This window comes from Echiichthys vipera (genome assembly GCF_963691815.1).
Source record: "Echiichthys vipera genome assembly, chromosome: 9".
In the NCBI taxonomy this organism is placed as follows: domain Eukaryota; kingdom Metazoa; phylum Chordata; class Actinopteri; order Perciformes; family Trachinidae; genus Echiichthys; species Echiichthys vipera.
This window is the reverse complement of record NC_139834.1, coordinates 26,118,440-26,141,756: the sequence shown is the minus strand read 5'-3', so window position 1 is coordinate 26,141,756 and position 23,317 is coordinate 26,118,440. Positions and strand designations below refer to the sequence as shown.

Here is a 23,317-nt window from a genome sequence, read left to right as displayed (position 1 = left end):
ATTTGACGCTAACTGTCCGGAGGAGGGCAAGGAGTGCTCTCTGCGTTACTTTTCTCTAGTCTGTGGACGTTTCCTTTGTTGTTGTGTGTAGTTAGAAGTGCAGCTGACATGTTTAATGCCGGATAAAAGTATATTTAATAAGAAGTTACCAATAACTGTCTGTGGACTTACTCACCTCTCAGGTTTAAACGAAGCGAGCGGGTGGACTCGGATGAAACGTTTTTCCTTTTTTCTCCTTTTTGAAGGAAAATGAGGGAAGAGCATGAGTTTTGCTCATCATTTGAAAGCGGTAAGTCACGATGAGACACATATTTATGTATCCTCCCATGTGGTGTTTTATTAGTAGTAACTGTTCTTCTCACACAACTCTTGAAACTAACGTTAAAGTGTGTGTCTTTATCCTCTACCGTTAAGGTAACGCTAGCAACAACTGAGTTAACCTACGTATTTATGCTGCATTCAGTAATTTAGCATTAACAAGTCTTGTTGTCCTGTTCGGCATAACTCCAATAGTTTAAACTGTGCTTTTTTAGTGCAATATAAACATTCAGAGGTAACGAACACGTAACCATCCTGTATCGCTCTCCCAACACACAACTTCAGAAGTCCAACCTGGCTGTAGAAAGCGATCAGTGTAAAGTTTACTTCATTTAGCTATATTGCCTGATTTTAGGTTATATTTGTTACAGCCGAATTACAGATTATATCTTAATGCATCAGGTGAGTGATGATTTATTTTGTTTTAATGAAATGACGCTTTCCAACAAGGAAGAATATCTTTAATTTCTATATTTTTGAAGGGAGTTTGGCAAGAGGTTTTCATAACAGTATCCCCATGTTACTGCAGTTAAGTCATTGCTTAACTACACGTTAAACAGCAATACCAGAAGTTAAGCAGAGTTAGCTCATTGAACCTTACAGGGTTTAGCTACCATATGGATATTCTGCGATTAAGATCAAATTTAGGAAAAGCAGTTAATTTAATGTATAACTGACTATAACTCAGAGCATCTGAAATGTAAATTCCACCAATCCCCTTAAGGAAAAGGGTCAAATCAACACCAGGAACACTGTAAATGAAGTGATTTGAATTAATATTGTGCTGAAGCTCTTAAGTTAGTTGACACACAACTTGTGTATTTTTTTGGTCTGAGTTTATGAGATAATTTGGAGACATTTTCCACTACAAACGATGGAACTTGTCATTTTAAAGTGGTCTATCAGTCTTTCACCGGTGCTGTCAAAATTAATGTTCGGTTGCACACAAACTCTTCTGCTGGCTGGGGATGGATCAGTCATTTTCCGGCACTTAATCTTGGCGTGTCCTTTTACGCTGGCGTTTAGCAAACCCACATTTCTCTTTTTATTATAGCTTTAACTGTAACTGTTGATTAACACAGTCGTACAATACCTCACCCACGACATGTTGTGTCATGCCGCACTTCTTTGGGAGGGCGTTTTGTGGTGCTTTTGAAGGTGCAATTAGGTTTGATTTACCTGCCAGGTGATGACGGGGTATTTCAGCTTCATTGGTCCCCTGTCTTTTTGGTTTCTGCGTGGATGAGTCAGTGAGTTTCACTAGAAGATGCATGATACCTTTCTGCAGAGTTGACAGCCTGATAAACATCAGTGACATTAATTTAAACCCCCTGGCTCTGTCACTTGATAGCACCTCATGGTGTTTGAATTTGAATAGAGCTGACAGTTTACGACATGTTTGCAAATGTTACTGTAACTTGCTAGGGGGGTGGTATATTCTGCATTTACTGTGTTTCAAAGACCGTGTTTGATTACCATCACAGGGTTTGAATATAGATGATCCAAACATAGCTCAAATCAGTGGTTTGGTTTCAACTGGGTGCAAATGTCGCCGCACCATAATTATGGACAGTCTGTTGATCCTTCTTCCTGCAGCTCAGGAAGTGCAACCCATGCTTTCCTGTACAACATACCGCACACAGACAAATAATGCAAGTGGGTCAGTTTGTGAGTTGCATTGTCATAGCGTGGTCTGGCAATGATCGCGCAGCATTCCAGCGCACACATACATTTGATTTAGGTCAAACCAAACAAAGGCGTTGCTTGCAATACTGACTGACTGACTGTCTCTGTCTTAAATTTATTCCCCGACCCCCCTCTTATACAGCTCTGCAGGAATGCAGCTCATAGAGTTATTATGATCATGAACTGTGCAGTGGAATTTTACCATGTCTCCCCTTCTCCGCATTCACTCAGCGTCGGCCCTAGTGTGCAACGTGTCCAAACGGTTTGGTTCCAGCAAGCCAGGAGCTGCTGTACAAGAGTGTACAGTGACCGCATTGATGTCGACTCAGGGATTATGAATCGTGGTGGATGCTGCTGCAGAACTTTACATCTCAGTATTTGATAGCATTTGGTGAGAGGGAGCAAGACCATAGATTAGAGCTCTACCATACATAGTCTAATCTGAGCACAAAGGCATCAGTTAATCATCAAGAGTCTATAGTCCTGTGTGTTTTTTGTTTTGTGTGTGATAAACCATTTGATGAACTTTTTCCACTGTGTAGATAGGTGTGGTTAAAGTTTTTCCCATCCTTCACCTAACTGCCGTTTGCTCTTTATTTATTCCTTGAGAATCATGCGTTTGCCTCTAAAGCTCTTTGATATAATTTGCGCATTCTTCCCCAGTCGTCTGAAAGACAGCATTGATAGAATACTAAATGAGATTTAATGCTTTGCTGTATCATTGGCATTTCATATTTGGCCGGCTTTGCGGTTAAGGACGACAGCTACAGAAATGACAGAATTCCCCTAGGGCTAGAGGAGGATTGAGGCAGCTCAAGACCAAGACACACAGCGGCAGAAATCTGCAGAAACCTTGTTCCTGTCACTGTCTCTCCTTGTTCTTGTTGGATGTATTTTTGGAAAATGACCTTGACAGGAGCCTGTCCTTCCTGACCTTCTCTCCGTCTCTATCTACAAGTTGTAGAATGCTTCAGATGTGTGCAGCTGTTTCTAAAGTAACTGTGTCCTCCTGTGCTGCCTCACTATACCTCTGACCCTGCAGTGTGCTGTCTGGACTTGTTTTTAAGTGCAGTAATTGGTGAGTCATTTTTGTGTCTTGTCCTCTTTTTAGGTTGTTAACAAAAGGAGACGAGGGGTAAATGACACTCTGCTAGCAAAAGAGGACACATAGAGACACAAAGGATCAGTTACACCCACAAACCTTGTGTCACTCCTGCTTTTACTTATCATTTCTGGATTCATTGACAACAGATTACGTGAATTTGCCAGTCTGTCTCTCTAAGGAAACCCTGATGTATTCACTTGCCCCCTCTCAACATGCTGGCTCTGAGGCTGGAGCAGGGCAGGCGCGGAGGTGGTGAAATTGATCGCCTACAGAAAGGGGCCACTGTGGCTTGGCAGGGCCGCCAGTCAGCGAGGCCCCCTTCTCACGAGCAGGGCCTTAACATCAGGGAGAAGATCTCCCAGTGGGAAGGTCGCAGTCAGCAGGGCAGCAGCCAGGACGCCGGGGTGAAAGTACATCCTCCGACTGTATCCCGAACTCTGTCTGGCGATGTCCTGGGCAACGGGTGTTACAACGAGGGATCGAAAGGGGGACTTTACATAAAACCCAGCCTCTCCAAAACTAAAAGCTTGGGCTTAGATTTTCGGGAATCCCCAGCACAATCTGGAAATGGGGTGGTTGGAAGGAAGTCAGAACCTCTGCACAAATGCTCCGCTGAATTTACAACCACAACCCCAGGAAATAAACCACTTGCATCACAAATGTTTGTGTCTCCCAAGGTGGAGGCTAACACTGCTATCTCTACAGTGAAACAAATCGTCGCCGCCAATGGCGACCAAAAAACGCATCGCATCTTGGATGTCGAAGTAGTGTCTAAACTTCTACCTCTATCAACTGATGACCAAGAAGACAACATGCCCGCTGGAAACTTCTACACATCACGGGGTTTCTGGCGTAAGCTTGAGGGGGACAGACTGCACTGGGAGAAAGGCAGGGTGTCTTCAGGTGAAGCTAAGCCTCCTCCCAAACCTCTGCGGACATTCCAGTATCAGGGAGCCAACAACAACAACACAGAGCACACAATACGACGGGACAGCAGATCCCCACATAACAACCACTCCACCGTGAGGAAAAGGAGGGTGGCCCACCCGCCTAACTTCCCCCCTCCTCCATGTCCCGTAGCGAAGACTAATGGGATTTCAAGGCATAAACAGAGCAGGTGAGTCAAGGCACCAAAAGCAGAGCACAAATAACTCTTTAAAACTTTTACAAAAAATGAAAGGGGATGTAATTTAAATGTAATCTTGCATTGCTTTGTCTGATCTGAATCATGTTTTCTGAAGACTCCCGCTGACGGGATAAGGAAACTCACAAATGCACATTAAACATTCTGCTTTAGACTCCGGCTGAAACAGAGATGTGATTAAATATCAGCAGTGTTTTTAGGGCAGTTTTGTGGAGTCTAATTGTTGGCTGGGGTCCAAGTCCGATGTCACATGATATCTGGCAGCATCGTTCTCTATTGTCTGGATGTGGCCTAGTTCCTCACCAGCCCCGGGTCCAGGGTCATCATCTACAGGCACGCACACACACGCTCTCTCACATTCGTTTGCTCTCATTCACTGGAGGCTAAGCAAAACAACTTGTAACCCATGCACACATTTAGGTGATAAGTCATGACATGTATTGTTGACAATAATAGTTGAAAAGAATAATATGAGAAGACATTCACAATTTCCAATTCAGAATTCAAATATCAAAAGCATATTTAGCCTCATAATTAGCCGATTTTGATAGACATGTCCGTTATTTAACTTTCCTTCACTCATATAAACAGGGTGGGCAAAATAATAGAAACAGCGGTCAACTATTGCTATAGAGTTCAACAGCATCCTCCACAATAACTATGCAGTTGAGTTAACACCTTCAGAAAGATGGGCTTTATTTCTGGACACCATAAGTTTTAGCCTAAGTGTTCCCAATCGAGCTGGGAAGGAGCCTCTTGTCATGTATCTGAGTATGATTGCCGAATAAGAAGATAACTATAAAAACAACGTATTGTATTATTATGATTAGGCAAACCCCAGTAATAATAACACAAAATGTTTGTAGTCTTTTGAATACAAGTTAACAAGCTTACAAGTTTTCACTTATATAAACAGATAAAGGCTTTTTATGACTGAATAATAACTTGAATAAAACAAAAATCAACATGATTATAATAATTTGAAATGGCATTTAATTTTGTAATCCTAATCATACTACTCTATGGAGAGTATGGGCCAGTTTATTGGAATATAAACCATAACATTGTCTTTGGTAAACTGCCCAAATGGTGCAAAAGTTGGCCAAATTATCACATCAGATGCCCCCCAAGTTGAATTAAAAAAGTAGCCCAATCTGGCAACACTGCACCTAATCTGTCTCTCACATTCAGTCTCGCTGTCATGTCTGCACACAGTTCGCATAGTTCTACAAGGTTCCTTGTTTACCAACTTCAGAGGAAGCCATTAGCTGTCATTCATTCTTGTGCATTATGAAATTCCTTCCTGGGGTTAGGTATTGCATCACACTGAACCATGCATCGTGTAACTGTCTCTGTTTCCTTCCTCTTGTTCATTACAAAAGCAACTAAAATCAAGTACATGTACAAAAAATATAACCACATAAAAGTTTCACTGAAGTTGTAACCAGACCTAGATAACTGTAATCATGCTCTAAGTTAATCTTAATTTTTACAGTTTTTAGAGGAGGAAAATTGCATTGTGACCTAATTTTTACAGACAGCTGACATTGTCATATTGCCAACCGCTTTCCATCTTAATCCTGTCTTAGTCTATTTCCTTGTTTTCCTTTTGTACCTGATATGCTTGGTCATTTCCTTTCATGACAGTTTATCACACGCTCTCTGTCTAGCTGTGTTTGATATCAACATAAAGAATTCTGTGGTGGGATGCTGACTTAACAAGACAATAGCGTTAACAATAGTGTGGTGGCTATCTTTAGGAAAGCAGCCAGAACCCTCTTTTTCACTCCCTTCCCTTCCCTCTCTGCTACAGGAAGTCCTTTGAGTACGAGGATGCGGCGCGTCTGACAGGGAAGCAAGGCACGCTGGGAGGCGAGGACAGACACTCAGGCCTTTACCATGCCTACTCTGACGACAATATTTACGAAGACATCGTTTGTAAGTCGAGCTTCTTGTGACATATAAATGGAGACATTGTGAATGCACTTCTGGAGCCTTGCTGTCTGACTGTTATGCGTTTTACACCACTTAACGGGCCACTGGTTTTATTTAAAAAGAGACAAAGAGAGGAAGTCATAAAGACTGTTGGGTGCTTGTCATTGAATGTGCAGTTCCGATTTTTAAATGCCCCATTTAGAACTCATTATATTTCCATAACAGAGCCTGTTACAGGATGGTGCTGTACAGGGACCAGTGAACAGATCAAGAAAAATCATTAAAGAGCATTTGGGAGAAGTGTTTCCTCCACCTGGTTTCCCACAGATCTGGAATATTGTGATATTTAAGTTAAGATGGAAAGTGGCAACCATATAATAAAGTGATTTGTAATAAATCAGGACAGTAAAAACAAAAAAAGGCTTCTTCGACTGGATCAGCAAGTTAAAGGAATACGTAACTGTCAAAATGACCATTTGTATATTAATTACTCACTGAGTGTCGCCTTGAATTCTTGAAGAACATTTTTGTTTTTGTTGCATGCCTTGTTTTGCTGCATTGAAGAAATCGTTGCTTAAAGGCACGCTACTGGGATTGCCTGCACATGGCGTCCACCCCAATACGTGAAATAACTTTTTTTCACGCTCATATTCACTAACATGCACATGCGTCAGCGCCGTCTATCACATAAAGAACAGAGAAGCTCAAATAACAACACACACAGAGGGAGAGTGACTTCATTCTCTGTTCAGGATGCCATTACTCTACTATATCTTTACACAGGAAATCGTTGTTTGCTGCCATATTAATGTTCTGAATGTCCAGTACACTGCATTTAACAGCAGCAAAACTATATCAAAACATCAGTTTTACAAACTCTCACACAATTTGATCAGAATAAGCCAAGTCTTGTTTGTCTAATCGTACTCTTAGTACTTCACAAAGGCTGAATGCTACACAATCTATTCTTGAAAGCAAGCATTAGGCGTGGTGAAACTTTTCCCTGATGAAACATCCAGTCAGCCTGTCCTATCTTTCCCATCTCGCTGTCTTCCCCCAGGTGAAGTGACCAGAGATAACCCCTACGAGGATGTCAAGCTATCCCCCATGTGTCTCCCTATTGCAAGTCCTCACCCAAAGGTACTGGAACAGTTATTTAAGTCTCCTTTTCACACTACAGAAGTATTTATTCATTAGTCGTTAATCAGTGTGAGCCCTGCCTAACCTGACATTCTGAAGGAGGAGGTATTGTAGCTTGATACCATGTAATTACCTGAAACCAAGCGATGACTTCACACTTCCTGTTCTTCTTCTCAGCTGCCTCCTAAACCCCAAACGTTGCAAGGCTACGCTGGCAAAGTGGAGAGGAAGAAGTTCCAAGCACCGGCAACATCCAAATCTTCAACACTTGCAGATACTCCCAAGCCGGCGACACCCCGGCGAGCGAGCACTCAAAAAATACAGAGGACGCCTCAGGTAAATGATACATGGATTTCGGGGTGTCCCCGAGAAAATGTTACCCATAGTCGACTGATTTTTTTTCTCGTTTGCAACATATTTTTTACACACAGAGCTAAGGCGTGCTCAGTGCCATAAGTTGTCAGTTGTATTTTTGCCCCATCTGTTTAAGCTTTACGTGGCTTATAAAAGGCCGAGAGGCATGAAGTGACTGTCGAATAGCTGTTGTCTCAGACCAACGGACAGCACACGTCACTTAGCCTGCTTGGTTTTCTTGGTTCTAACTTTCCCTCTATACTTCCTTAACCTTAAACAACCGCTGTTTCTAAGCTTCTCCCCCTGCTGATTTTGACAGAGAATATGTAAAAACAATAAGTTGCCTTCTGCTAGTGTTATGTTCTTATGCAAGTGCTCTCATTAGTAAATGTATTCCAAAATATGCTATATATCATGATTAATTTGGAGAAACCAAGGCATTCTATGTAAAGTCAGACATTCATCACCTCCATGTAGCCCGGATGGAACGATCCTTTGTTTCATATCCACATTTTCCACTGCTGTGACCATCCGCCTATGGGATTGTCAGTCAAATCAGGATCATTGGATCAAATCATAGAATAATTGACCCTACATGGATTATGTCTTTCGTTGAATTGGATAAAACACTTGACTGAGATGTTTTGTTTTTATGTTTCCCTACGGTAGAGAAACAAAGTGGTTTGTGCTCATGTGTCATGTTCGAAAGAGCCGACTGGGTGTGACTTGTTGAGCAGGAAGGAGAGAAGGCTGAAAGAAATAGATAGTGGTAGAGCAACCTGTATGAACGCCTCATGAGAACACAGAACACATGGATTCGAACAAACGAACCATGGCAGTGAGTAGAGCGTGGACAGGGAGGAACTTTAACAATAAGGTACAGTGATAAAACAGAGCTATTTTCTGTAGAGGTGATGACAAGAAGAGGATTACGTGACACGTGTGCTGTGTTTACGAGCAGGTTTGAAAAACGCTAATCCAGGTTATTTTTGGATGGTATTGGTTCTCTTGTTTCTTCTACTAGAAAAACAAATAGTTTGGAATGAATTATCATAATTGTTATAATAAAACATAACATTGAGTTATGTTATGCTGTCTTTTAAACTCTTTAAGATCACAATAAAGCTGGTAAAACCATGAAAATGGGCATAGACATAATAACAATTGTGTATTTTTCTGCTAAACAATGGTACCATTATCTTAGTAGGGGCATTTTACTTCTTTCCATACACTGTCATACAAGTTTGCCTCCTTAACTGACGTGGGTCAGCTTCCGGCATGTGCCTGTCTGTGTGTTGAGCTGTGTATTATTGCAGTCTTAGTTGACTTGAGTTCGACATTCTCAACTGTGTTCTGCCTGAGCACTAACAGATGAATGCAGGAATGTTACAGTTTAAAAAAATGCTGAAAATCTATAATGTAATTTTGTACTTAGTGGCTGTTAAATCGTGATTCCCTGTAATCATGATTCTATAATGGCTGTGAAATTGCGGGGCTGACGAGTACCTGTGTTCCATCTGTGCGTGTTCTGCTCCACAGTACGTCAACAAGATCGAGACCATCTTTGACGACAAGAGAGGGAGGAAGAGGGTAAAGAACCAGGGGGTCTCAGTGCGAGGTAAACACACACACACACACACACACACACACACACACACACACACACACACACACACACACACACACACACACACACACACACACACACACACACACACACACAGAGACTGTCACAGATGTCCAAATGTCATTCACTTCAACACTTCAATAAGATTAAGTTGAGCCTCTTGGTGGAAATACCCAGCTTTTGATGGTACACAGCTGCAGCAGGCAAAGCCACTGATTATGAAACAAAGGCTGACTGTCTGCATCTGATTATGGCTTCTCCATTTTTTTTTTCCATTGCTCTGCTTCTCCCTAATCCCTCCCTCCCTCTAATTCATATCAACAGAGGAGACCAGTGGGACAGAGAGTGACCCTGAGGACAACACCAAAGGTATCACCATACTTGACTTGATACAGTATGTCTGTTATGTCCCTACTTTAGAGATACTATCTCATACGAAGAAGAAAACCTATTTTTGTCAGTCTGTATTTATATTGACAGATGGCTACATAAAAAAAATAAAAATTCATAGCATCTCTGAAGAAGTTGATGTCTAAAGGGAAGTTATTATCGCTCTTCAGTGCTAGTTAATGGCAGCAACGTTGCATATTTCTGTCCATTCAAGTGACAAACAACCATAATGGGACCATAGTGCAGATTATACATGATGGGGACATTTACACAAGTGCTGGAACACTTTATCAATCAAAAATGCCATGGACTCGCTGAGTTCAGCCTCTCAAATACGAGGATCTGCGTTTTTTCTGTTTTGTATTCTACAGACATGATAGTGGCTCTGTGAGGCTATCTCATTGAGCTAGCATTGGAAATGATAACATACTGATGTTGAAGAGGATATATTCTCTTTGTTCACTATCTTAGTTAGTGTGTAAGCATGCTAACATTTGCTGATTAGCAATAATATTACAGCTGAGGCCGGGAATGTCATTAGTTTTGCAGGTATTTGGCTACAAACCAAAGCACTGGACAGAATGAGACGTTACGTCAATTTCTTTCAGTTTCACCTGCGGACTCTCAACTTGAGTTTGATTCAGTCTTCCTCACTTGTTCATTCAGTGCCATTGCACTACGTTACATTACTGCATAACAACAAAATGAGCAGCAGTGAGAGGAGAGCAATTTGGGACCACTTTGAATCTATTTCATCCACAAAAGTAACCAGTGTGCTCGACAAACAGACACTGTACACTGAAAAAGAGTTCCTTTTTTTGCCCATCACTTTGTCATTCTGGTGACTTTAGATTCACCAGAGTTAATCCTCTGGATCTGTCCTTACCAAATTTTATGGACCTAAGTGGTTGACTGACCGATGTTTCCATCCTTAAGGTCACACTTGGTAACTGTGGCTTCTTTTAAGCCTCTTAAGAAAAGTCAGATAAAACAGGCACACCCAAGCAACTTCTTATGGCCCTTATGGAAAACACTAATATTTCCACTGGTGTGATACAGATACAGACTACCAGTTATCCACAATCTTTTACTTACTTTTTGAATATAATCAGAGTTAGCTTCAAAATTATACTGTATACTGATATTCAAAATGCCTCAAATTGCTCCAGTGTGCTAGGTGGGAGAAGGCCTAGGACAAGCATGTACTATTAGTCTCATTTTATGGTGTCCAGCAGGTTCCAGGAGATCCGTTTACATCCAGTCTACACTGAAACGTCGGCCAGGCTACCGCACCCTGGAGAGAGACCTGATCCAGCACCAGCAGCAGCAGCTTTTCCAGATCTTTGTGGTGGTATCGTTGAGAAAAGGCTCCCTAGGAAACACCTACTCCCCTGAAATCACACAGCAGTTCCCCAAACTGGTTAGAAGGAGCTTTTAACATCATACAGACAAAACTGTACTTTGATCATGGTGCTTTAAATTAATGGGGTTCTAGTCTTGTTTGGCAAAATAAAAGGAAGATGATTCCTTTTAATTATCTTATCTTATCTTAAGTAATCAGGAGTATTTCCAAGGTGAATTTCTCCTGTTAACATAAGTGAGGAGCTTTTATGAAAGCAAGTGGTTGATTTTTGTTTTTCAATATTAATTTGTGTTTCTATTTTTAGTGACTTATAATAATATTGTCATGTTTAGAATTTGAATTTTTTTTTAAAGAAATCTGTCACATAACGGCCTATTAGGGCGAACTATGAAAAAAAAATATGGACCTGGGGAGGGGGGTAATATTTCGAGAAAAAAGTTGCAGATTTCCGAGAAATATTTATTAGATTAAAAGTGGCAAATCTGAGAAAAAAGGCAGATTTAATATGAAAAACAAGTCGGAAAAATAGTGTTTTATTTTACACTCCCTCTTGAACTACATTGCTTCAGTATCACCACAGAGGCTCCCGCATGCCGTGCACTATGTCTGACGATTTAATAAGTTTAGAAAGAAGAACATGTACAAGGTCCGATGACATCATGCATTAGCATAGTAAGTAGCCCCCTTTGGTGTGCTGTGTGTGTTTGCTGTGTGTGTGCTTGTGTAAAAAAATGCCCGTGAATAAGAGACTGCTTTAGACAGAGCAGATTGAACTATCGCTCTTCTGTATGTTTATGTTTGTGTAAACAGAACAGGTGTATTGATAAGGTATTAAATGCTAAAATTAGCAATTGTGTGTTGTAGGTTGTTGAATAAAGACGATGTCAGTCAACAGGGAGTGTAAAACAAAACACTAGAGGTGTAAAACAACATTATTTTTACGCCTTTTTTTCATGAATCTACTTTTTTATCATAGATTTGCCACTTTTAATCTTATAAATCTGCTACTTTTTTCTCATAAATTTCCAATTTTTTCTTTCTTTTTCTTTTTCAAACGTGGCTCTAATACGCTGTCACACAGGCACCTACATGGGATGATACCAATTATTTGTCTGTGATTTAGAACAAGTGGTTAGGTAAAAAATACTTGAGGCAAGTAAACCTTGCATAAGTTATATTATTATTGTTATATCATACTTAACTAAGGTCATTATATTGTAATGCAATTAAATAACCACTGATTTCATCCGGGTCCCCTCTGGAACCATTTCAAGGAAGTAATTTGGAGAACCACTGCTGTAACTGAAGTCCCTCTGTTTCAGTTTGAGAAGTCATCCCGGCTTTCCAGAGAGGCAGAGGATCAGCTTAAAGTCATTCCCAAGTTCTGCTTCCCTGACGCACAGGACTGGAAGCCCTCTGCACACATGCCAAGGTCAGAACATGCACTACAGTAATATTTTAATAGCATCTATGCAGAAGTAATTGCATTCCAAAAGCTATGAAACAATGGTAACATGATACTGTATTCTTTTATGGCTGGACCACAGCATAGAGGGGGCCAGCCCCTTTTAATGCGAAAGTCTGTCACTGAGTCAAAGAGTGAGTCATAAGGGCACACCATTGGTCGGTTGAGTTTGAGTTTCCCCATTGGTCGTCGTTCTTTCAAAATAAATTCACGGTTGTTGTTGTTGTTGCTTAGCAATGCGTTTGTAACTCTCCTCGCAAAGCTTGTCACAGAAAGCCTCATTCAATAAATCAGCACTAAATATCACATTTTTGGTGCCATTCTAGTTTGAATCCTATATTTGTAGGGAGTTGACACAGTTTGATGTATACGTTATGTTATAAGAGAAGTGCAGCGTGGGCGTAGCGAGTGTGTGTGAGAGAGAGAGAGAGAGAGAGAGAGAGAGAGAGAGAGAGAGAGAGAGAGAGAGAGAGAGAGAGAGAGAGAGAGAGAGAGAGAGAGAGAGAGAGAGAGGAGAGAGAGAGAGAGAGAGAGAGAGAGAGAGAGAGAGAGAGAGAGAGAGAGAGAGAGAGAGAGAGAGAGAGGAGAGAGAGAGAGAGAGAGAGAGAGAGAGAGAGAGAGAGAGAGAGAGAGAGAGAGAGAGAGAGAGAGAGAGAGAGAGAGGAGAGAGAGAGAGAGAGAGAGAGAAAATAAACAATTAAAAGTGGTATTAAATGTACAGTTTAGGTTTCAGTTTGTCCATGAATAAAAGCTGCAGCACCTCAAGACCTCGGTGTGTGGCTTCCCAGCTGCTGGCAGGTTCATAATTGTCATGGAATGTAACTTAAAGGTCTTGTCTGTTTAACAAACTGTGCATTGGCATGTGACTGAAATAAGACAATAACTCTTTGATAAGCAAGCCAGAACAACAGAGATCTTTTAAAAAAAAAAAAAACATGTTGAATTAATTCAGTGAAGGCAGGCACCAATATTTTGACTCAAACATAGAAACATAGCACGTCATATGACATGGTATAGAAACTTTTAGGTTTCATATTCAGGAAATCACGTTATAGACACTGTGCCTTTAACAATTGGTCACAATTTCAATCTACTATTGTTTCATCTTTCATCATTTCCTTCTGCCTATGTCTGTATTTTCTATTGTTGTCATTATACACACCTTTCGTGTGCTCTAATAAATGTCTAACTTTTCTTTCCTGAACAGTATTTAGCTAAGTTTCTAGCACCGTAATTATCAGTTGTATTATGTTTAATACCCCCATTTCTTCTTTTCCTATTCATATCTTCAGCTGTAACCAGTGCATTGCTGCTGTAACATCTCAAATTCCTCACAGGGCCAATTTAAATTTCAACTGATCTAATTAAATCTCAATGCCAAGGCACATTGGGCTTCCTTCTATCTTTACTCCCGGGTACGGTTCATTGTTGTAATGTGGAATCGAGATCTTAACCTACACTGCCTCCCTGTCTTTAAAACGCTTATGTTATAGTGCAAATGCAAAAAAGACAGACCAGTCCATTTAAAAAGTTTCTGTATGATCTCCCTGTTATATTCCCATAGATTTAACAGTCCTGACATTTTTTTTTTTTTCATGAAGTAATTCCCTGAAGATATTTTTTTTTTGTCTCTTACAGACATTTTTACAATTATGGTTATGTGTTTTTTAGCCAGTCAAATGTCCGATAAAATCATTTGAATATCACCTCCTGTGTATTTTTCTGTCTACAGTGAGACCTTCTCTTTTGTTCTGACCGGAGAGGATGGAAGCCGCTGGTTTTGTTACTGCCGTAAGATCTTGGTGAGTTTGGACGAGTAAACATTCGCATCTGAGTCATTGACTCGAGCGCGCTTATGTGTGTTTGTGCGTGTGATGACATGGCAGCCCGCCACGTGCTTACTCAACATCTCGGAGGAGATGTGAATCACAGACCATAAACCACTTCTGAATCAATGACAGAGAGCAAAAAGAATTTGATCATTTCCCCTTTCCCTTGCCTCACAAGGAGAGCTGCTTGTAGATCTTTTTAAGATAAAAGTATAAACTATATGTTATATCTGCATTTTCTATGTCGTTTGTGTTTATTTTTATTGTTATGAACATACTGTTTATTGTACTGTCTTGTCTTATCTCTTTAACCACGGTAACAATCAAAAGTTTGGACACGCTTTCCCATTTAAGTGGATGAGAAAGCGTTGTCCTAACTTTTGATTGGTACCGTATGTTGTGTTGCATTTAATCTTTAGTGTAGACAGGTAGAGAGTTTTTATGCTTTATTGGTAGATAAGCTTGCTGCGGCTATCATAAAAGTTTAGACTTTAGACCCTTGATTAGTTTTTCTCTTTCACCCGACAAAGCTGTCATTGAAACTACTTTGAAACACATTGTATGGGGAAAGAGGCTGATTGCACTGTTGCACTCGTTGAACCTCTGAACCCCAAGTCACTGTGGGCTCATTGTTCACTGCCATATAAGTCCTCAATCTCTATGGAAACGGCACAATCATGGGTAGAAGTAGCGAGAACTCAAAAATGTCTTTTGTGCAGTATAACACAGTATAATGCCATACATAATAAGTACAAGTACAATTTTTGGAGAAAGATGGAATCTATATACAACAGTTTTCCAAGTGCCCACAAGTGTTGAAATGGGGGCATCACATACATACATACATATTGAACTATTTACATTTTTACAACCTCTCTGGCCCTCTCCTCCTCTTTGCTATTTGAGCATGCAGCTCAGCCAGAGTTTTATTGTATTGTTGTCTTGGGACTGTTGATTTCAGCCGAGTCTATTTTGTCTTTGTCTTTTACAGAAACGAGTACAAGCAGTTTAGTTTTTTCAAATTTTAAATTAAATAAGTAGAATTAAGTGATTTTTATTCAGTCTTTTGTAAATGATGTCATTTTGGCAGTTTTTTTGGGGTTGGTGGTGTGTTGTGGGGTTCGGAGGGTTAAATGTTAATATTTAAGGTGTTTTATGTAGATTAATCTGTTGTTGCCTGCTTTATGACGCGGTAAGTGAAACTCTATGTGTCTTTTTAGCCCATTGGAAAAGGGAAGAGGCTTCCTGAGGTGCACTGTATCGTCAGCAAACTGGGATGTTTCAACCTCTTTGCAAAGGTAAGGCAACTACACAATGCACCCGCTCCCTTGATAGAAGCCTTTGTAGGGAGATAAAAGGAGCTGGATTTGCTAAAGTTCAGTGAGACTCCCCTTGAAGTGTGTGAAAGGTGCTGCCTTGAAACTCCTGTGTATTAGGATGGAATGAGGCTACTCTAGAAGATAATCCTGAACAATCCCTGGGTGTGTTTTTCAAAAACATAGAAATTGTATGCATGTAGCTGTGTCACACACCTTTTTTCAGTTGGTTGAGGGAAATTTAAAAACAGTGAGTGCGAATAGAACCATTTACATGCAGAGCTCCATTTTTGCTCTGTTGTGCTAAACTTTAATCAGCTCTTTCAGGAAACAGTGCTTTGTCTGTCTCTGTTTGTCCAGATTTTGGAGGAGGTGGAGAGGCGCAGGGACATTTCCCCAGCTTTGGTTTACCCTTTTATGCGTAGCGTGATGGAGGCCCCTTTTCCAGCCCCTGGACGAACAGTCACCGTCAAGAGCTTCCTACCCGGCTCTGGGAATGAGGTAACCCTGAAACCAAAAGAGGAAATGTTAATGAGTAGTTGTGTTCCTCGTAACCACTCTGCAGACGCAGAATGAATCAGAATGGGAGGTTATCTGCTTAAACAATAGGGATAGATATTTCAGCTTTGAAGGCTTTGTGTTGGGACAGCTATATATGTTATTACAGTCAACACTAATCAATTTAGTCATAACTGTTTGCAGACTCAAAATAAGTAATGACCCTTCCCTAAACTGCAGGAAATGCTGCAAAACCACTACTTTCGTGTCTTTGAGCAGTTAAGTTGGCGTCATAAGAGCCACCTAAGTTTCCACTTTTGTGATTCAAAAGTTCGTCCTTCATCCAAATGCATTTAACCCTAGTCTCCGAAGACTACACACACACACATCCCATCCCCCCCTTTCTCTCTCTTCTTTCAAACCTTGACCTGTAAGTTTGGGTCCTGGGGAGATGACACATTTCACTTTGGGTCTCAAGCTGAAAAACTTTGCAACCCCGTATCTAAACATCCTCTTTGCTTAATGTACAGGTTTCAGACACTCCCCCAGCAGTCGGTACGGAACAACTATTGCAAACAATTACAAGTTGCACCGTATTCCCACTTATCCTGACTCCACGGGCTCTTGTTGTTTTGCCAGGTACTGACTTTGTGCCGACCAGTGGACTCCAGGCTGGAGCACGTGGACTTTGACAGTCTCCTGCAGTGTCTCAGTGTTGGGAATCTCCTGCAGGTGTTTGCCTCCCTTCTGCTTGAGAGGAGGGTCATCTTCGTCGCTGACAAACTCAGGTACTGCTGTGGTTACACAAAACTCTGCAGGGCCACTTAACCCTCAGTATATAGCAGGATGACATGCAGTATAGCGATAAAAAAAAGAATGTTAATTCTCGATTACATCACACAGGCACAGCACCAGTGTCGTTTATCTGTGTGTACCTTGGCCTCAATGCTAAGCTATGGCAAAGTCCCAGTGGCAAGTCAAGTCAGGTTTATTTGTACAGCCCAATATCACCTACAGTGGGCTGTACAACAATAACAGGTCCAAAGCTCTATGATTTAGCTTGACATTTCTCAGTTGAATGAACTCATAATTTTGTCTTTATTTATCATAAAGATTAAAAAAAAAACAACTACAATAAAAATATATCAAATACGAATCATGTAAACAATTAATTTTTGCATATCTGCCAACATGCTGTATATACTGCTACACTGATACGGATCTCAAGCCAATATCAACCTGCAAATGTCAAAGTGAAGAATGTCAGCAGTATGTTAAGGCAGTTTCTGTGATATAGGGCGGTCTAAAACTGACTAGAACAGCCATTAGAAACATATGATGTTGTAGAAGTTTAATTGGTTTAACATTAAAAAAAATAGCAGGGTTCAGGGTATAATAGCAGCTTGCAAGGGGACAAGGAGTGTTATTAGACATAGTAGTAGCAGTACTATATGCTGAAAGCTCTCTGTCACTATGAAAATGTGGTGGGAAAGAATTCTTGTCCTTTTATTCTATTCAACTCTAGTGTTTTTGTGTTTAATCCTTTCTCTCCTCCCTCTGCTCACTGCAGTGTGTTGTCTCGGTGTAGCCATGCAGTGCTGGCGCTGCTGTACCCCTTCACCTGGCAGCATACCTTTGTACCTGTGCTCCCGGCCAGCATGCTGGACATCAGCTGCTCCCCCACACCATTCCTCATCGGGGTGCTGGCACCCTGCCTGCCAGAGCTGCTAGAGCTGCCCATCGAGGAGGTTGGTCGCAATTCTTTTTAAATGTTTTCAAATCATTGTCCGGTCTGTATAGAGGTTTTAGTGCCATCTTATGGCTGTATATTTACGGCATGTTGTAAATGAATCACAACAGAGTAAGTGTGTGTGTGGTAGTGGAGAAACACCCTGAAGAGACTGTAGCTCAGGCTCACAGCATCTTTTTCTAACTCTTGTTGCGAAATAGTGAACTCCTGCAGTCTGTAACTGTCATTCTTTCTTCGCTCTTCCCAGGTGCTCATAGTGGATCTGTGTGCAGACAAGTTTGTCATTCAGGTGTGTACACATGGCAGTGTATAAAGGGAATGATAGGTGTGGTGCCAGTGGGGGGAAGATGGCTGTGCCTACACTTGTCCCTTGTTTTCATGGAGAATGTTTTAAGGGTGACAGAGAGAAAATGATGTTACACCCATTAGCATTGCACAAATTAAACTATAGAGGATTTAAACCCAGAGCAGAAACATGTCGTGATCAAACAGGAAGGTTGTTTTGCAGCTGGTTCAGAGCTGCAGGTTTGTTAGTCAACAGAAATCACTCAGTCTATTCAATTAATGATAAATGGGTTTGTTTTGATTAGTTGTGTTTTATAGTTATGTGTCCTAATATTACTGGGTTCTTTTTTGGTATTTCATTTAGCTTAATCTTTATTCAGACACAGTCTCCTTCTCTATTAACTACAAGCTAATGGGAAATGCTGTGATTGACTTGCCACGCCAACATTAAGCTGTTTTCACGCCGCCCTGTGGCAAACGCCCTGTGGCAACCGCCCTGTGGCAACCGCCCTGTGGCAACCGCCCTGTGGCAACCGCCCTGTGGCAACCGCCCCGTGGCAACTGCCCTGACAATCACCTACTTGCAAGAGCGTTCCTCCAAAAAAAAATAGTTTTTAAAAGCAGATGCTCCCGCCAGAAGTTCAGCACAGTGATTAAAATTACTGGAAGCGGCTAGTTACCAGGCGGCGGTGTAAAAGTCCCTTTAGCTGTCTGTTATACATAATTCTAACATCAATATTGCTGGTAGCTTCCCTGCTCAGCATGTAACATAAAGAACTAAAGGTCTAAAAACAATTTGACATACAAAGCATAGTCTGTAGGTGTATAGTCTACTGGTCAGGCAATGAGCACTACTTCCTGTGATGTGTGACAGCTGGGTGACGAAGACTGCATCCTGCCCAGTAAACTGCAGGCAGCACTGCAGCAGATCCTGGAGGAGAGGGAAGATATCCTTAGACAGGAGGATGGCAACAGTTGTGCAGGTTGGTATAAACAGATATTACAAGATGCTGTATTTTAGGTCTGGAACTTTACTGTGCCTTCAGTAAAGCCCTTACAGTTTCCAATATCACTAGAAGTTTATTTTTCTTTTGATTATAATGATCATAGCATCCTATTTTCCATTTGTCCAGTTCACTAAATCTACAATGAGACGATGTTTAGAAATGAATTGCAAATGCTCACTGCACTACTGATGATCTGCAAAATGCTGCAGGCTTTAGTTTATTCTGTTTGTTTTAAACTTGAAACTGTAATCAGAGGTTCACTGATGACCAATTTAGGCTGTGGATTTTGATTTGAGATGCATCAATTTTGTGCACCACACTTAGGACGCTTCAATATTAAGATTTTTTGCCACCGTCTGAACAAAGCCTCACAGAAGTACATCATACACCACAATATGACTACATTAGAGACATCAAATACATCCACACAAAAACCTATACACATCACACCTGCACTCATTTAAACTGTTTTGTTTAGTGATGTTATTGCAGAGGGAACAAAACTTCTGCTATAGCGTGCATGTTCCCAGGCCATGCCTTTAAGATGTCTCAGAATTTGTATTTTATAAAACACATATCTGTTAGATAATAATTTTTTTTTAAACTACAGAATAGCTTATCTGTTTTGGAGTCTGTCATTAACCCTTTTGTCTTCATCCAAAACGTGGCCCGTGCAGGTCAGCAGGCTGACCTGAGCTCTCTGTTGTCGGAGGGTTTCGTGCATTTCTTCGTGGAGATGGTGGGCCACTATCCACTCCACATGATCGAGTCCTCCAACGGAAGCAGGGAGCTCCAGCGCGACAGCTTCCGCAAATCTCACCCCTCCCGTGGAGTCCGCCAGTTCCTGCAGCTCTTCATGGATACTCAGATGTTTGCCGGCTTCATTCAGGACAAAGAGCTGCGCAAGGGAGGAGGAAGAGGTAATTATGCCAGTGTAGCAGTGCCAAGCTCCTTTTTTAAAGCAATAGGAACACTGGAAACACAAGGCGATTGTAGGTAAAAAGAAAAAAGAAACAGGTCGAAATTTCTTAAATTAAAGTGGGAATGAACGAGAAAAATGTTGATATTCTCTGAGATTAAATAGGTATTTTCTTTTAACTTTAATCTCAGAGTTTAAACCCCCCTCACCCAGCCCTAATATGCCGTCATAGATGAGTTCTTACAGGACAGCACAAAACTTAGAGATGCAGTTTCTTCACATGCAGTTCTCAAAGTAACTTCTTCGTAAATATAAAATCAAGTGGGAAAAAAAAATAAACATTCACTGGTATTGTCCTTCATGCAAATGCTTGGATTAAGCTTTTTTTATGAATGTTTTATACCATTAGATTGCATTGCTGCCTAAGATTGCTTGTAAAACAGTGGTGGAAGTTTGAAGGGAAGCTGGGATTCAACATGTGATGTTTGTGAAGAAGATGTCACTCAGAAGATTAAACATTAAATTTGGAGTAATGGAATCAGACGTTTGCACATAATAAACTGATATCATACAGAACCAGACATGTGACCAAATTTAAATGAATCACAGCATGCACTAAATGATCCACAAGCCGGGCATTTGCAAAACAGGCTCCAGAAGATCATTCTCATTGCATGCAAACACCAGAACCATGAACTGTTACATTATAAAAGAATCTAAACTTTGCTCATTATAACTTTTGCCATCGAAGTGGTGTACATCATCTGAAAGCTGTGAACCCTGAAGATTAATTAGATCAGCACTGCGTTAAGTTCTTTTAGTCATAAATCTGGAATAAGCTGTGTGTTTTAGTTTGGCACCTATTTAAATGTTTAAGGTTTGGATTGTATAAAGGCTTCGAACATTATGATGGAAGTATATGATGGCTATTCTCATTGGCGGCACCAGTAGTTACACAGATTTGGTTTTAAATTGAACCATTTTTTTACATTTTTAGAATTTATAAAAAAAAAAAATCCCTCCAGAATGCCACATTAAGACACCCAGAAAAGCCATGCTGTGATTTGTTATCAAATACGTTTGACATTTGGAGATTTCTGTGAGAAGATTCAATGGCTGTTGTGAACAATGCTCAGATACCCCCTTATTGTCAATATACCCACGGAAGCCGTCCATCATCTGCATGCCCTAGGTCTCTAGTTTGTGGTTGTAAAGTTTCCTAGGGGTCCCAACAGGTCATTTTATACAGTGAGCTCAAGTTTCAAAAAATGCTCCCACTACAATGAAATGATTACTATGGGGACTAACATCATCCCACATAAATACAATGTTCATTCTTCCAGTCAGACCCAATTCATGCAACTCTAAACGGAATAATTTCATTGTAGAATAGACAAAAATAATACATCTGTGCTGCATGAGAAAAACTGCATGTTTTTGCCCCGAACTCTTTGGGATTATCATAAAGCAGGCATGCCTGGATAGGGGAGACTTGTGGGACGTAGAATACATTTTCATTTTGGATATCTTATATCCTTTTGGAGCGTTAGCATTAGCCTATCCTTTGTACCAAATGAGTCCTTAGTTTCATATAACTTGTTAAGAGGTTATGTTGAATATCTAATTCTGTACACGTTTTGTCTCAGTGGCTCAACATTTCCCACTTTCTCCCAGGTCTCTTCGAGGTCAGAGTGGCTGAATATATGGACTCGTACCCTGAGTCCGAGCCAAGCGGTGTAAACAAATTTCTTAAAGGACTGGGTAAGCGGCGCTCTATCATCAAACGTTTACTGTCAGAAAGTTTGTTTTCCACAGCTAATTGTTTTTCCTTTTTCAGGAAACAAGATGAAGCTCCTCCAAATGAAATGAAAACCAACCAACATCCTGGACTTCCAGTGACAGACTCTGTAATTACTGTACAAATGGAACACTTGTTGCTGCTGGACTTGCTGAGGAAATGAATGTGGATGAGTCTTGTGTCTAGATGTGAATGGGACAGTGAAGCGTACAGGAACGAGAAGACCAAGTTCATCTTACTCGCCTTATACGTGTCGAAGAGCAGTGCACTTTTTATTGGACGAATACTGGAAAGGCTGTTTCTCTTCCAGCAGTGTTTCACGAAACCTTGAAGACGAGGCACTGTCTACGGAAAACTACAGAAAACACCCCAGCTACTAAACCTCAGTTATCAACCTGAACACGTGTGGTAGGTTGTAACCATTTTCCCTTTGACTGGAAACATGTTTACTTGCCAGACTTTTTTTTTTGCGTATATTCAGCTCTACTGCACAGTGTGTGCATTTTACAGCGAATGCAAGTACTTAAAATAATGTGTATGGTTCCACCCCGTTGCATGTTTTTATACGTTTTAATGTAAACTTCCATTATTCATGTTGCATTCCTTTCAGCACGGAAAACTTTGTCCACTGTTTCTATTTGTTTGCGTTTCAGATCAAGTTCATGAACTTCTCTGATCTCTGAACATTTCAAAGTGTTGAAAACTGTTTTTTTTCCCTCTGTCCATCAGTTGTAAATATTTTTTTTACAATTTGCACAATGTTGGGAAACCAATGTACAGCATTTGGAATATTTTTGTATTAAAGCATGATGTGTCCTACATTATATAAATGGGTTCCAAGGACAGCATTTAATGAGTGACTATTTATTTATAATACAAATGCATTTAAACTGGGTTGTACATTAACCCTGGATAACATTACAACACGCGTGATTGAGCATCTGTGAGGGAGGCCTGAAATATGATCTCCCTGAAAACTCAATGCACTCGGAATAAAGGAAAAATATAAAGAAATCATGCAAATTAGGTGCAAATAGTGTTGGAAAATAAGCTAAAATGTAGTAAAGTGGATTTTAACATTGTGAATGCAGAGTTCAGCAATATCAGTGTTGTTGCTATTAACCCGACGTTAGACTTTTGCCTAGTATTAACATGACAATTCAAATAATCTGGCAAAATACACACCGTTAATTATGTTAGCTAATGGTAACATTAACAGTTCCTTTCAGAGCCTGTTACAGGGGACGGTCAAGTTAAACTACTGTTACCACGACAGTACAACAATTAAGTAACCATAGATTGTGAAGTGATATTGAAGTGTTATATTGTCTTCTACAGCCCGTCCTTACATTACAGAAAGATTGCAGATATCAGTTTTCTCTATTTGC

General features: G+C 40.6%; 1 protein-coding gene across 2 annotated transcripts; it reads left to right on the top strand.

The window, feature by feature from the left end:
• The first annotated feature begins 25 nt into the window (after positions 1-25).
• dennd2c (DENN/MADD domain containing 2C) lies at positions 26-22,761 on the top strand. 2 transcript variants are annotated; one of them, XM_083919703.1, is made up of 19 exons: positions 26-289; positions 3,116-4,226; positions 6,067-6,191; positions 7,249-7,328; positions 7,506-7,664; positions 9,222-9,300; positions 9,634-9,678; positions 10,935-11,119; positions 12,385-12,494; positions 14,260-14,329; positions 15,577-15,654; positions 16,033-16,173; positions 16,810-16,958; positions 17,741-17,918; positions 18,168-18,209; positions 19,080-19,188; positions 19,890-20,132; positions 21,806-21,892; positions 21,969-22,761. In XM_083919703.1, exons 2-19 carry the CDS (start codon positions 3,322-3,324, stop codon positions 21,998-22,000), a joined length of 2,817 nt encoding a protein of 938 aa, XP_083775829.1. In that variant the 5' UTR covers positions 26-289; positions 3,116-3,321; the 3' UTR covers positions 22,001-22,761. The 2 variants fall into 2 exon arrangements, with proteins under 2 accessions (XP_083775829.1, XP_083775828.1); XM_083919702.1 differs by having other exon boundaries at positions 10,932-11,119.
• The last annotated feature ends 556 nt before the right edge of the window (positions 22,762-23,317 follow it).

Excerpts from the sequence above, each read along its gene's own strand:
- dennd2c (XM_083919702.1), top strand. The coding sequence starts at position 3,322 with ATGCTGGCTCTGAGGCTGGAGCAGGGCAGGCGCGGAGGTGGTGAAATT. Across the intron at positions 9,301-9,633 it reads CCAGGGGGTCTCAGTGCGAG|AGGAGACCAGTGGGACAGAG; the intron begins GTAAACACACAC and ends TCATATCAACAG. Across the intron at positions 17,919-18,167 it reads TAGAGCTGCCCATCGAGGAG|GTGCTCATAGTGGATCTGTG; the intron begins GTTGGTCGCAAT and ends CGCTCTTCCCAG.